The 14,852-nt window shown below is 46.1% G+C and overlaps 1 protein-coding gene across 1 annotated transcript in view; it reads left to right on the forward strand.

Annotated features, from left to right (window-relative positions):
* The window catches only part of T265_04361 (hypothetical protein), a gene marked incomplete at both ends in the record, with an annotated part of 19,412 nt that extends 6,378 nt beyond the window's left edge, over nucleotides 1-13,034 (forward strand). The window contains 4 exons of the mRNA XM_009169082.1: nucleotides 3,476-3,641; nucleotides 7,828-8,211; nucleotides 10,791-11,103; nucleotides 12,719-13,034. Coding sequence (XP_009167346.1) covers nucleotides 3,476-3,641; nucleotides 7,828-8,211; nucleotides 10,791-11,103; nucleotides 12,719-12,885 — 1,030 coding nt within the window. The remainder of the gene's footprint in view (nucleotides 1-3,475; nucleotides 3,642-7,827; nucleotides 8,212-10,790; nucleotides 11,104-12,718) is intronic.
* Nucleotides 13,035-14,852: the final 1,818 nt, after the last annotated feature.

Raw genomic sequence — 14,852 nt, forward strand, 5'->3', positions numbered from 1 at the left:
CTTTTCAAGGCGCGATAAGCGCTAGCACAATCAAGACTCTCACGTTAGGCACACTGTTCGTTATAGTTGGTTTGGTGTGAGAGTCAATGTTACCACGCATAAAAGTGTCGTCAGTACGTGGGGAGCCCGAAATTGTAAGCAAATGCAAGTCACGGACTTTGACTTTAGGAAGTCCCAGTCCAATAACAGTCTTGGCGGATAGATGATAAGAGATGAAGACCGGTTGGTGAATCGAAAAGTCAACACATAAGCGGTTGCACGTAGGGCTGAGAGTATGGCAAGGGAACATTCATCAGTACCATGTTTGTGCTTCTTGTCGTTCCACGCAGTCACTTTTCACCCACCCGAGACTATGCTCACGTTTTTCGCAGTTGCTCGGCGCTACCGAACAGCGATTAGGCCAGGCTTGATGAAGGACGTCGACTTCTCGAAGACGGTGTATCCAACGCGACGGAGGCGTTTCATGAGTTCCCTTGCAATTCGATTATGGCGAGCACATCCACCATGATGCTCGATCCAGCAGGACCGTACAATATGCACCAAACTCCTCGATTGGCCATAGTCTGCTAACCATGACCAAGCCCGGCGCTTCTAACTCTATCTTGGGCAGGTGGCATCGGAGCTGGGCACTTCGGATAAATATCCGAGGAAACACTTGCTCTGGAAACACAAGCCATCGATTCGACAGATGCGAAGCAACCAACTCTCGTAAACCGTGACCGTCAACGCTATTGTGCAGACTATCGCCCCAAGTAGCTACGAGCTCTTCCTTGGTGTTTACGCATGCACCTTAGACTCGGATCGGAAGGCTGAGTTTCCGAAGAATCTTGCTAAATGCAGAATTATTGTCCACATTGCGTAGTACTCGGTACTGAGAAGACAAAAGCTTTTTCATACACGCTCTCCGCTGCATCGGGATAGTTGCACTCAGAATTGGAATACTAAGTCCCCCATGTCACTTAACGGTGTGGATGTAGCTGATCGGGGTGTCCTTCAGTAGACGTAGCCAGCCAGAGTGGATTGCCTGATGCAATTGTTCAACTTTTTGAGCGTGTTTCGGTGGACTTCGCCTAGCACGAGCGAATGTGCCAGCCTCGGTATCAGATAGTTCTTTGTGATCTCTGTTCTTTGATGCGGCTTCAAAGGGGGAAGGTGTCACCTCATCAAGCAGTTTGAGCAGCTGATGCTGCAGACTCTTTCCCGTTGAAAGTAAAGGGGATGCTGAAGTATGTCACGGCATCTGTCGGACCCAGAGGAGCGATGAGTTCCCCGGCGCAGAAAAACGGTCCGAATGAGACCGCTGTCGCTGGATGTTCCCTGTACCCACAAATCACCATCGCTTTCAATTTCGGCCTTTGATCTTTATGCCAGTTCTTTGCAGCTCGACCGCAGCAGCTTCATACCTTCTCTTTAAGGCGAGTCTGACTTTCTGCGACCACACGACCCACTCTTCAGCGAAGGCAAAACCATCCACTAAAGTGTCATGGAACTGGTGTCCTAGTTGCGGTATCGACAATCCTTGGTGAACAATAGTCGGGAGAGTGGATCTCCCTGTCTCACACCTCTGTGCCAATAAACCTCGGAGTTGAGGAAAACTGCTGCAGCACTCTCATAGGACTGTGCGATGTATCTAACCAGAGGTGACGGTGCTTTAAACGGCTCGGCTGGTCTGACAACTGTGTCATGCGAAGCCGAATCAAACGCTTTCGAGATTTCAGAGCAAGTGCCAAGCTGAGCTTCGGAGCAGTCACTGAAGAGTGACAGAGCAGGGCATGTAACAGCGATGTCGCTTCGAAACAACCTTTTCGATGTAGAAATGCAAACTGGAGTGAGTAAAGTTGCAAGCTACGGCTCCGGCGGTCAGCCAACACCTTATGAAATCGTCAAACAAGCATGGATGACACGGAAAGCGGTTTCAGTTGGTCCGGTGAAGTCTGATTTGAAACTCTCGGAACTAAGGCCATACCAGCTCGATACAGCTGCGGTGGACAAAACCCAGGTAATAAGAGAAAGTTGAAATACCCAGCGAAGGCGCTGCCATTGAATCTCTGAGGCATCTTGGGTGTGAGCTTGTCGAGACTTGGGGACCAACAGCACATTAAACTGATCGTGCAGCCGGCTTATTCACTTGTAATTGACTCGACCAAACTCCAATCGGATGGTGGCACTGCACGACTTGGATGGCTATCCACGTGTTTTTGGAACAGAGAGTAACTGTTTCCAATACTGTCAGCGTCAAGAGGTAGGCCGCAGTCCCCTTTGTATAGACCCTTCCATGATGCATTGAGCACAGCAGACGCCGCATCTTTCCGTCTTTGGTGGTATAGAGTCTGGATGACGGCGTAGTTGGCTCGGCTGATCTACTTTCGGTTGACCGACATCCGATCGGCTAGCTGACGACGGCGGCGTCTGGAGAACTGTAGTTCTCCAAGTGTGTGGAAATGTCTTGGAGGTGTGGAGGTCCAGAAGCGACAAGATTTGCTCCGGTGTTATGATGCCAGACTGCAACTCTCGGGAATGCCATAAGGTCAGCCCTAGAAATTGAACTGTCAGCACGGGATTCCGAAAGTGACACCGCGCAATCCACGGTTATAGTTATCAGCTTCTGACGAGTAGGCCGCTGTTTGGTTAGAACTGGTTCGGAGGCGCCAGGTGATTCTCATTGCACATTGTCGAAAGTAACCAGCACATTGAAACCAAACAGAGTGGTTAACCCTGTCTGGAGTTGCTGAACTCTTAGCTCCCCCAGACTGACGCCTGGGCTATCCAGTCGGCACTGCGAGTAGGTGGTTTATCGCACCGACTTTGTCCGGGGTAATTCATGTTATTTCCCCGCTTATCCTTGTTGTTTTTCGCCCTACTCATAAACTCGGGCTAACACGATTCTGTCCACTAATCACGATATGCACATGGGTGAGGTATAGTGACTCACAAACGGATAAGAAGCGCTGTCGAATTTGGTGCATGTCTTGTCATCCATATCAATGGCATTGTCAACAGTCTTTACCAGTTGACCCACTCGATGCACATATGTTGAGGCATCTAACGGGGCTAACCCCCCCCCCATAGATCAGACAGTTTAGCATCTTTCTAGTAGGTGTTCCCTCGCAGGCTCTGTTACCGTTTCCACAGCCTGGCTTCTCTGTTTATTGCACTGATACGTGCTGGGACAGTAGGGGGCGAGATGGACCAGCCCTCGTGCCTCCTTCATGTGGTATGGTAGCTAGGCACCGAAAGGGTGCTACAGCTGAACGATTTTTTGCTGGGATAGTAGACCATTTCAGAAGCCTCCGGGCCTTACTACTCTACGTTTATAGGCGTTATGCGAAGTCTGCTAAAAGCTTCATTCTAATCTTTATGTTGTTTCTGCTTGATACCTTTTTGTTATCAGTCCTGTGAACAGTATGCCTACTTCCCTTAATTCTTCCATTGTGGTGGTGCTATGTTACTGTCAACTCATTATGCTTTTTTGCAGGTGTATGTATATTTCCGGTTTGCCAGGTACTGGCAAAACGGCTTCGGTTAACGCAGTCCTAGCAGCGATGACTGACGTCCGTGATCAACGTGCGACTTTTCAGAAAATAACGGTCAACGGTATGCAAGTGAATGATCCAAAACAAGTTTACGCACAAATACTGCAGGTGTGTCTAGTCATACGTTAGGTGATGTTTCACTCCTTGGTTCGATGATTATCCGCGCTTTTTATCCCTGTCATTGGTTTCAAGCCAGGTAAATATTTCCTCATGCGCCTCTTTTTCGTTATGGACTTCTCGATGACAATAACCCAATGCTTCGAAGAGATCATTTCAGTGTTCACGGGCATTTCCCCCGAACTTTCTGACTACTTTCATAGGGTGAAGTATCATTTGAAGGATCAACGTACCCTTTTTGCGAACTGTGACTGAGGTGCGCACCACTGTCCTGAAAAAAGCACCTGAGTAACCTTATTGTTGAGATGTGCGTATAGAAACGTTGTGCACATGATTGACTTGCCAGATGAAATATCGATCGAGGAACAGTTCATTCACTTACTTGAGTAAAACACTCATTCTAGTGACTACGACGATCAATTGAGTAGGTTCTAAAGCTTGGTTTGTATTCACCACAGGTATTCTTTCTCCATCGATTGCTGCGTTGGACGCTACCGTCAGCTTTTCAGTACTCACGAACCGGGGTTTCAATCTCGAACTCAAATTCTTTGCACACCCTAGTTGTTCAGCTTCTGGACTCTGAGAGAACCGAACTATTCGTTGTTTTCGGGCAGCACTGTGTTCTCACTAGTACTGATCCCACAACAGGTGAAACACGCCCTTATTACTTTTGGGATTTCTTTCGGTGCCCTGATGACTCCGTGTATGATGTTTACAGTAGACTCATCTGAAGAGACTTGAGATTTGGCAGCGGAACTGACTTTTTTCGAGCTACGGTGCGTTGTACATGAAGTTCAATAAACCGTTGAAAAATACCTTCCTGTGGTTCCTTTCTCAATAGACTCCATCTTGGTCGTTGTATTTTGGAGTATAATGAATGAGCCTGTCGTACTCGGTTGCAATTGACTGAGAGCACTGTAGCGATCAAGGATAGACGCATCTACATCAACTTTGTCTCTTATTTCCCCCCAAACTCGGCAGTAACACTTCACCGTTTCAGACAATTACGCCCCGACCCTGTGTTGTTTCTGTGAACTCATTCATCCCATTCTGTCCTTGAATGCTAGGAGAGTTAATGTGTGACGAATGATCTGTCGCCTCCGAGACTGAGCAGTATCAGCGGTATGAACCGTGAATGCCTTCACTGGCAATGCAGCACGGAACGTAAGGTTCGACAAGATGCAGTGTGATAGACGGGTTAACTCTTTTTTCCTTTGCCGTGGTGATGTTACGTCAGAAAGACCTATTGTTGCCACACTTAACATTTGCTTGCACGCGAGACTTGGTGACTTGATTTGACCTTTGGCTTTGATTGCACGTCACAAATGGTGTAAAGTGGCAGCAATTTCTTGCATTTTCATAGCGCTCACAATGGCTTTTGTGTCACTGTATAATCGTTACTTGTATAACCTTCAGTCATCAAGTCTAACCTCTTCACATGAAGATGGGAAATATCGAAAAGCAAGATGGCTGTACACTGCTGTCGAAAAAAGAAAGAGAAATCGTTCAGCTGCAGCACCCTTTCGATGCCTAACTGCCAAGGAAGCACGAGGGTTGGGATACTGTCAGGTTGCCCAAGTCTAGACAGGGGAAGTCGAGCGGCAGAGGTCGGGTTCGAACCGCGGACCTTCTTGTCAGTAAATTCTCGCTCTAACCACTGAACCATCTCGCCCCCACTGCTGTCGAAACCGTTTCCGATATTCCGTTTCGAGTTGCTTGTGTGGACTGAGGAGCATTAAATAAAGAATATGTCGTCTGTGTAGTCCATGTCCATTGATGCCTTCTCCTGTGTCATTTCGGCTCCTACTTTCATAGTCCTTTGAGCCGTGAGTTGTAGCGGTGATCACTTGACCGTGCGCTGCGGAGTGAGCCTATAATCTCACTTTCAGACCGACTGTCAAACAGGTTCTGTACGAACAGATAATTCTGATGATCTAAACCTGCCGCTGATTCAGAATGGCATCACTTAATTTGCCATTCTGACTGTGCAATATGTAAGTGTATACGACTACAGGATGAATTGCGTTTATCGACAGATCAGTATGCTAACTTGGGTGAATCAAAGAAGCTTCGTTTCACAGTAGTCTAGAGATGATATTCTTCATGTAGTTGGGACAGTGAATGACGATAAACAGCAAACCGATTCCAGCACTATGGGAGAAAGACGTGTGGCACTTGCTTTAAAAAAGCAGCATTTTGGCCCCCCAACGTTGTCCTGTGTTTAGCTCCCACTGCTGAAGGCGAGGTTAAGTAGAAGGTACCTTGAAATCAAGCAAATCTCTTGAAGAATTGGTGCTGTGAATCTGTGACTATCCCGTTGTTACATAAAGCTGGTGACGTGTTTGATGCCTCTACTAGGACCTTACCGAAAGAAGGAAACACCACTTACGGTTTTCATTAAAAGGATCACCGCAGTCGTTTACCAGTAGAACGCCTTGCTATTAATAGTAGGTGTTATTTTAATGGTCATGGGCTGTTTTTAGAAACAATATAAATTAACTTGGTCTAAGCAGTAAGTTCCAACTGGGGAAATTTCCAGTCGTCACTTTATACGAATAGCCAAGCGGCAACATGCGCCCAGGTGAGCCCAGCGAATGCCACACATTGCTGAATAGTTGGTTTGCGTTCATTCACTCATGCCGGCCGAAGCAACAGCTTGATCTGGAATACAATTAAAGTGCAAATCCGAATTCTTTGGGGAGTGTTACTGCGCTACGCTTGCGTTTTTGCGCCGTAGAAGTGCCTAAATGAAACGGCGACTTGATGAGCTCTTTTAATGGACAAAGTCTTTTCTACTTTACTGTCGGATATTGGACACATATCGAAGTCGTTTTGCAAACGTTGAATTCCTTGTTTTCTTCTAACAGTCAGCTGTTTTTGTTCAGCGGCAGCCCTGTTTATACATCAATAGAAGACTGCTTCCCAAGTGATTACTCTCGTTGCAGCCAACCGCATCCTGTTTGGCATACTCCTGTGGGCGATTTACCTCAGTCCGCAGGCACGCCCTGTTACCAAGTCTGAAAGCTGGTAGAGTATCCAAGAAGTTCTGACTCAGTTCATGCCTCCCTACGTCATAGCGAATGCCCATTTCCTTCAGTGTGATGACGAGCCGATTGATTTTGACCACGAATCGCAGATGCAACAAAGTAGTCCACTGTCATTATTGCTGTCCACATCTGCGATTGTGTAGAAAATAGAAAATGCTCTACAAAAGTGTCTAGAAATTCAACGCAGTACAACCCCCTTAATGACGGGTCTGGACCTTACTGATGACTGTATCGTCCTGACCGTATCAACAAACACACATTATTTGCACTTGGAATTAGTGTAGAAGGGATGAAATTCTTCAGTACGACTGCTGATCCGAAAGTCATCCCAATTCCTATCACCGATGTGGTGATTATCTTGGTTACATCTAAGTGCGTGGAGTCCGTAGTTCTATTAAATGGCCAAATGGTCCAAAGAAGCCATCAGTCTGAAGACATTCAGAAATGAACTACGCCACAAAGCCATTGTCCACCCGGAACCTGGACCCTTAGAATTCACAACCTTTGCAGGATCAAGGCGTTTGAATGCTGGTTTCTTGGACGCATGTTGAGGGTTCATTTGGTTGGTGGGTTATTCAACAACTTTCTCAGGCAACACTACCGAGGCACTTATTTTTTCTGAACTTGTCCAACAATGACATCTACGTGGGTTCCGTCACGCGCTGCGCAAATCTGACGCTGTATTGATGAAGGTTTTGCCTCCGCGTCCCCGGAATGCTAGGAACCTGAATGTCAACCATGAATGCTGGTTTTGATTGCTTGAGTTTATGTAATCTGTGACTGCGTTACTACAACTGACGGCCGGCTCTTTAAACTGCGCGTATCATGCGTCGTCGGCCACGGGCGATGACTATTTTAGATTATTGGAGGTAACTTTTCCTCGCGCAGGAGACAGTGGCTCTTAAGGAAAGTAGTAGATTGACACTGAAGCTTATCTAGTAACGTACAATGTAGCTACATTATATACTACTCAGTGGAGTCTTAGGGAACTTCGAAACAGCATGTTCAATAGACCGTCCTCGTATCAGGAATGTACTCTTGACCCTCCCTAACTTTCACTGTAACCGCTTTAGTTTTTTTCAAACTTCATGTCTTCTCTAAATGTATTTTTAACTCTTCTTTCATGCTAGCAACTCACTGGACAGTTGCTTCCTGCCAAACAAGCCGCCCAGCAGTTAGAACGGGAATTCTGTTCCTCTGGTTTGAGACAGTCACATCGAGAAAAGAGCAATCTACCACCAGTGGTCCTTGTGATCGATGAGTTGGATCTGCTTTGCACCCGTCGCCAAGACGTGCTGTATAACTTGTTCGATTGGCCAACACGTCCTCGTGGGCGGCGCTCACTCATTGTTTTGGCGATTGCCAACACTATGGACTTGCCCGAACGACTGCTGCACCCTCGGGTTGCCAGTCGCCTCGGTCTCACACGCCTCACCTTTGCGCCCTATTCCCACGAGCAGTTAGTGCACATTGTTCAGTCTCGCCTAATCGGTAGCGGATCGAGTTCGTTTCAGGTGAGTTGATCTATTACGATAGATGGCCTTCGGGTTTCTACTGTAACAAGTTCGCTGAGTATCCCGGTTTCCCGTAGATAGGCAAGATGTTCGTTCAAGAGAGTTTAATGACGACAGGTCAAGGGGTATACCATGGGTTGGACGAACAGATGTCCGTCAGCATTCGTGATCCAAGCAGCTCTTATGGTCATTCTGAGTGACGGTGAACGGTGTAGAGGGATATCTCAGCGTAAACTCTTCTTACTATGCGTGGGTACGAAACCATATTCATCCCGTATAATCATTGTTTAAACTGTAAAAATCTTCCGAGGAGACTCCTAGTTACCAAGAGTTACCGCAATTAATTTTTCCGGAGGAACAAAGATAAGTGATGAGTTACTCACAAGGTTGCGGGAAACTCTTCGACAACCCACGACCGATTTCGGCTCTCCAGGTAGGCACAGTCCCCGAGTTTCAGCCAACCCAAATTGGATGGATTTGGACAACTGCACTCATCTGCATATCAGCTTGCTTTCCATGTGCATAGCTCGGAACCGCGACGTTTGAGACGCTGCCAAGTTGGCCATGACTAGATAAGAGCAGACTTACGTTTAAACCATGAACACTTTGATCGCGACAACTGCACTCATCTACATACCAGCTTGATTTTCACGTGCATAGCTCGGAACCGCGACGGCTGAGACGCTACCAAGTTGCCCATGACTAGATAAGAGCAGGCTTACGTTTAAACCATGAACACTTTGATCGGTTGCTTCGAGCCTTGACCGCCGGGCTGTCACACATATTATTTCGGAGAGGGTTCAGTTCCAGTGGGGAACATCGTTTATTTTTCCCTGTGTTAGCCTATATTGGCTACTAGTGTAACGGTGACACTACTGATGGGGAGGCACGCGAGTAGTATGTGCTGTTCGTAGAATTTCGCTTTGCATCTTTTGAAAAGGGGAGATCTGTTGCGGAATTCGTGGAGCCACTTTGTAACATTTGTTTGGATTTGAGAGACGAATGAGTGGAGTCAATGAATCTCCAGGAAAGTTCAAGAAGACGCGTTCGGGAGAAGATGGGTGTCCGGTTTTTGTAAATAAGATGCTTCCCTGTTCAATGGTCTGTAACCGGTCAGTTGGCATTTCCTAATAACTAACTCCGCAGCGAAGGCCTTCTTCCTTTCACTAGTAGAATAATTCTTCGGACGTTACCCTGGACCTTTTTCGTTTATCAGCTGTCTTCACGAACCTTGGTTGTCTATTTTGCTTTGATCACATTTCTGTAGCGAGCTGAGGCAGCGCGATTCCCTGCGATTTGATTAGAGGCGATGACGAGTTTCATGTCCATGCATTGTCCACCGTGAATACCACCCAATACGCCGATGGGACAGTTTAGGAATAATGATTTTACGGTGCCCGCCACTCTGACAAAATTTGTGTAGGTTCGTTGCTCGTTAAGCAGACATGACACTAGTGGCCCAATCGTTCGTTGGGTTTGATAGCTCTGTTGCGAACGTTTCATCACCAATCGACGCGAAACGATCAGTGCGTGTCATGAAATGGAGCGCATTGATGATGTCATTTCGACTGGTGGTAAGACGTTTGCAACGAAATTGCCAAGCTTAGTGAGCATTCCGACCACCAAATGAATAAATTGAACTACCAACATTCTGTTCTGTTTAAGATGTGAGACTGTTAGTCAAAATTACATAGACTCAACATTCACCGGGACCAACCAAATAACTAGTCGCCTGAATGATGTGTGGGCAAGCATGCCACCATGCATGAGGACCAAACACGTTTGCTGGGTACTACATACGAGTTCACATTATAAGGGGTTCGTTTAGCTTTTTGAAAAAGCGGTGTGATCTTTGTACTCATGCGGGTGAAAAATGATCTCACAACACAACACACATTTTGGCATGGTACATGAACTTAGTAGGTGTGTGTACCCTTGGTTCATGCAGCGGAAAGTGTACTCTTCATCTGGTACCCGTCGTGTGCCAGTTCCCGTAAGTGTTTGCTTAGCCAGCATAGCCCCAGCTAGCTGCGTATAGGAGCAGACTACGATCCGGACGCATTACTCCACGTGGTTAGAAATGTATACTTTGCTTTTCCCCCGTAAAACCTTTTGGCTTCGTCTCATCAATGGCGTTCTCCAAATGCTTAACTCAGAAGAGGTCCCATTCTGTGGACACGAAACTAGAATCATTCGGCTCACATAGCATTATTGTTTGATTTTATGACATCTAGGATGTGCGGAACACTTAACTCTGATGAGTTACTATATGCTTGGACATTTCGTGGACTTTCATCCATTGGCAAGTTACATATCGTTATCATGCTTTTCTATAGACAATATAACTGTTGCGCTCGGAAGTGAAAATGAATTTCAGGTTATCCACAAATGGGTGTGATTTCCTATGCCTCAGCATACTCACACTGGATGAGTGATCCTGAAGGGGAGATTTTTGTACCGGATTGCGTCTGAATGATTTGAGCATCAAAGGCTTCTGCCGCTAGGTGCTGTTCCATTTTACAGCACATTTGAGTGTTGATTCTCCTACCCGTTACAAACTACCTCCATCTCATCTTTAGGAAAAAGCCTTAGAACTGGCGGCGCGGAAGGTCGCTGCTGTGTCGGGTGATGTACGCCGTGCGCTAGACATCTGTCGACGTGCCGCTGAAATGGTTCCCCAGTCAAAATCGAAAAAGGAGATTGGAATTGAACATATCAATGCAGCTCTCAAGGAAATGTTCACCACACCAAAGCTGTGTGCAATCCAGGCCTGTTCCCTTTACGAGAAGCTGTTTCTGCGGGCCCTCATCGCTGAGTTTCAGGCGCGTTCGACAGAGGAGGCCCGATTGGACCGCTGCATTCTTCAGATGTGTGCTCTTTGTCGTCTAGAGGGTGAGTGCTGTCCACCACTGGGTAATTTTCGATTCAAAGTGACTGCGAATTGTACTCTGCTTTGAAAAGGAGAATTTAACTCTCATACCAGTCAGTTCTCAAGATTCCAAAGGTTCAAACATATGGGATATTTTGACGAACAAGCCTTTCCGACTTGGTTTCGTCGGGTCGTGCTTATTGGGAGACGATGTTGCGAGTAACTTTTCCTAGAAAACGCAAACACAATAGAATGAAACTTCTATCAAAAGATGACTTATCGGCTGACCTAATGAACTCTCCGAGAAGAGTGTTTCCCGCTACAACACTTCGTTTCTCGCCCACAAGCAAACGTTTTTACTGAGGACTGTCTCAGCGTCCAAAATTTGTTTGCAGTTTTTACCATGTTCAATGTATCAATACACGTTAGATGTACGATTAGGTAAAAGAACACTGCGTCGTCTGGATAAGGAACTAAGCAGTCAATAACCAGCCCTGGATGCAAAACATCTTACTGGGACGGAGCATTACCAAGCTCTCATAGGCCAGCCAAAAACAACAGTATATGGCACAAGAACGGTGGCCGGGGTAGTCGACCTGCGACACTGTCACACGATACCTCGTCAACGTGATGTGACTCATCTCCGAACACGAACACATTCAGGTCATCCGATTGATGACCTCACTCCTGTGGTTCAGTGGTGACTAACGCGATTTCTCTGCCCTCTGTTCGTTTGCCTGATTGCTCCACGTGTCTATCCAACTTTCGAACCTGTAAGATCCGACGAACGATTCCCTAAAAATGCCAGCCATAGAAATTTTCTCTCTAAGACTTAGTCATGGTTATACTTCTGGCTGTCATCTATCAGCGATCTCTTGTGTCTCCACGGTTAGTGTTTTTCATCTTCAGGCGACCTCTTGCTCTTCTAATCATGTTTTTCTCATTGCGCTACCTGAATCGTTGGGATGAGCACAAGACAACTCTCTTTGTGCCGTTCACGAACATAGTCAGCTTGCTTGGGGTTCCGCTGCGAACGCTATACTTCAAACTACTCTATTCATCTCCAGAAATTGAACAACCCATTCAACAGTGTTTCGGAAATTTTCATTGGAATAGCGGTTGTTTCTCATTTGTCTAAGCCCCAAATTAGGATCATGTATTGCGTTGGTCGCATCTTCAAACCTAATTTACAAAGACTGTTTTGAGCCGGTCCCACCACATTCCTGCTATCTTCCCCATAAAATGGTCCTCCTTTCTTGTAGTCACGACTTGAAGAAGATCCTCTCACTGTTCCTTGTAGCAAACGTTTTTGACGAGCTCTGTCTGTAGCCGTTGTAGAGAGTTTTTACCATATAGTAGACGCCAGTTGTCCAGTATTTCTGGAAGTTCCGTCGCTGCTACCCACCACTGAGGGTTGTCCCAACTGGTTTTGCTCATAGGCGTAGCCATTTGATTCCTCTCTATTGTGGAATGCTAAGCTACTATTACTGAAAACAATGGGGATTTATTCCGAATTGTATTGCCTTGTTCGGAAAGCTCTCTTGAGCCTCCATCTGTATTGTGTTAGAACTTTTTTTTGTTTTCGCAGCACACTCAGGTTTAACTTACTGGCCAACCCCATTTGCTACTGTTCTGCAGGTTTCCCGTGCCCCACGACTTCCGAGGTGTTCGACATCTGTTCAAGCCTCGGTGCTCACAAACTGCTCCTCACAGAACCCTCAAGACGAGACACCTCAATGCTAGTTCGCCTGAACTGCAGCAAATCGGACGTACTTTTTGCGCTCAAGCCACGCAGCAGCGCTTGATCGTTTTTATACTCCCCGGTTGTTCCATCCGAATGCATTTTCTTTACTCCCAACGCACTTTGCTCAGATTTTGTAGCAGTATTTTTGTACTACCTGTTTATGATGTCGTATTTGAACAATACAGATCTTCAATAGCTGTCGAAGAGAACTATGATTTGTTTTCTCAGGAACTGATAAGCCGGCGGATCAGGGTCTTTTGAAGATGTTTTCATCAACTTCTGATCTAATTTGGAATCTTTGACCAAGAAGTGCATTCCCTTGCATGTTCCACACGATGGTTTGTCCACACTCGATCGGTTGTTCAGTAAAGGTTTGGAGAAATCACGTTCGGAGGGAAATCACGTCAAATCACGACCAATAATTTGCAGAGACGTGGTTATACCGCACTACTCTTTTCACTGAACTCAGGAAGAATATTGAGAAAGGCCACACAGAAATTAACAATCTAATGAGTGAGTTTATGAAGGATGGATAGCAAGTTATGTAACGTGGCGTGAAAAGCTGGACATTGAACTCTGTTAACAGCGCAATTTATTATACTTGCAATCAACTGTTCCACAACAAGAGAATGTTTATTGACACTGTTAGATATAACCCAAACGTGATGTGAGCGCAGCCAAGAATTCTAGGGTTTCGGAACAATGCGCAGAAAGGGCGTCGTTGAGTTGGTTTTCTTTTGTTCCATAAGTCAGATTTCACAATCATTGGCATGATTGTATGAACATCGGCAGTGAGGTTCGGGGTCAGCAAGAACCCGATTGCACAGGTCAAAAAAGAAGAAAGATTTGACCTGGCAGAAGTAAAGAACGGAGAGGAAATTTGATTTTCTGTGGCAAGCTGCTTGAAATTTGGCGGCCATGTCATCTCATACAACCATAAAGATTCTGCAAAGTTGGTCAGTAGATAGAAGTCTGACAAATAGTCTCCTGGCCGTTCAGGCTAGTTGTTGGAACAGGTATGGCACCGTGTTCCTCAGATGGTTAGGTTACGTCAACCAACTCTGACAGTTGGTCAGGTGTTTGGATGAGGACCATAATTGTTCTCAAATCCAGGTGTGGGTACCCTAGCATAATCTAAGTCCACATGCAGTCATGAATTACATCATCAAATTTACCCGCTTATCCGATCGGCCGTTGTGTGATGACTTCCTTGCTTCCTGGAAGGCGGGTAGGCGAAAACATGCGACGTTTCCTTTCATTCTTCATTAGTACAACAACCCCCCTCCTGTTCCACCTTGTTATTTCCGCAGATCCCAGATATAGGTCAGGCGCTCAGGAAAGTGTACGGTTGGACACCACCGCATCGTGTCCATATTTCAAATGCCTGTTGTAGCCTTCAAAGTGCGGGCTTTCATACACACTGGTCAGTAAACTGCTCTTGTGCGCAGTTCAGGTATTTTATCGATACACATTTGTTGCGTTTCTGGAATTTGAATACGAAATTCATGTACAGTAATGCACATTACGGTATCTTCATTGTCTAAATACTTTACTATATACCTCGGGTGATTCTGAAGCGGCTTATACCGATGTTGGAATAGTTCCCACTTCGTGAGTGGAGGTATCCCTGCTTGACTAGACACCTGTAAACAGCCGAATTGGTGCTGTTCACCTTCATTAGTCGAGATGCTGATCGGTCTTAGCATTCATCCGCATATTAATTCGGTTTTGATGGGAGACTCATCCGGAACCCAGCCGAATCTCTCCTTTGTGGTGTTCTTAAGCAACTCAGTATGATGCACCAGGCAGCCTCATGTTTCAGTTGGTACAATATTCGAGATATCGCGATACATTATATGGACGTATTTCACGAGAAAATATACTGCGACATCTCGATATCGTGCCAAGTGAAGCATGCGCCGGCCCTTCTGCAGTTTATTCACAAGACATTCAGCTGGGTTCTAGGTGAGTCTGTCGTCAAAATGAAATTGGTGTGCAAATGAATGTATTTCGCTAATCTCGTACCAT

This window comes from Opisthorchis viverrini (genome assembly GCF_000715545.1).
Source record: "Opisthorchis viverrini unplaced genomic scaffold opera_v5_71, whole genome shotgun sequence".
In the NCBI taxonomy this organism is placed as follows: domain Eukaryota; kingdom Metazoa; phylum Platyhelminthes; class Trematoda; order Opisthorchiida; family Opisthorchiidae; genus Opisthorchis; species Opisthorchis viverrini.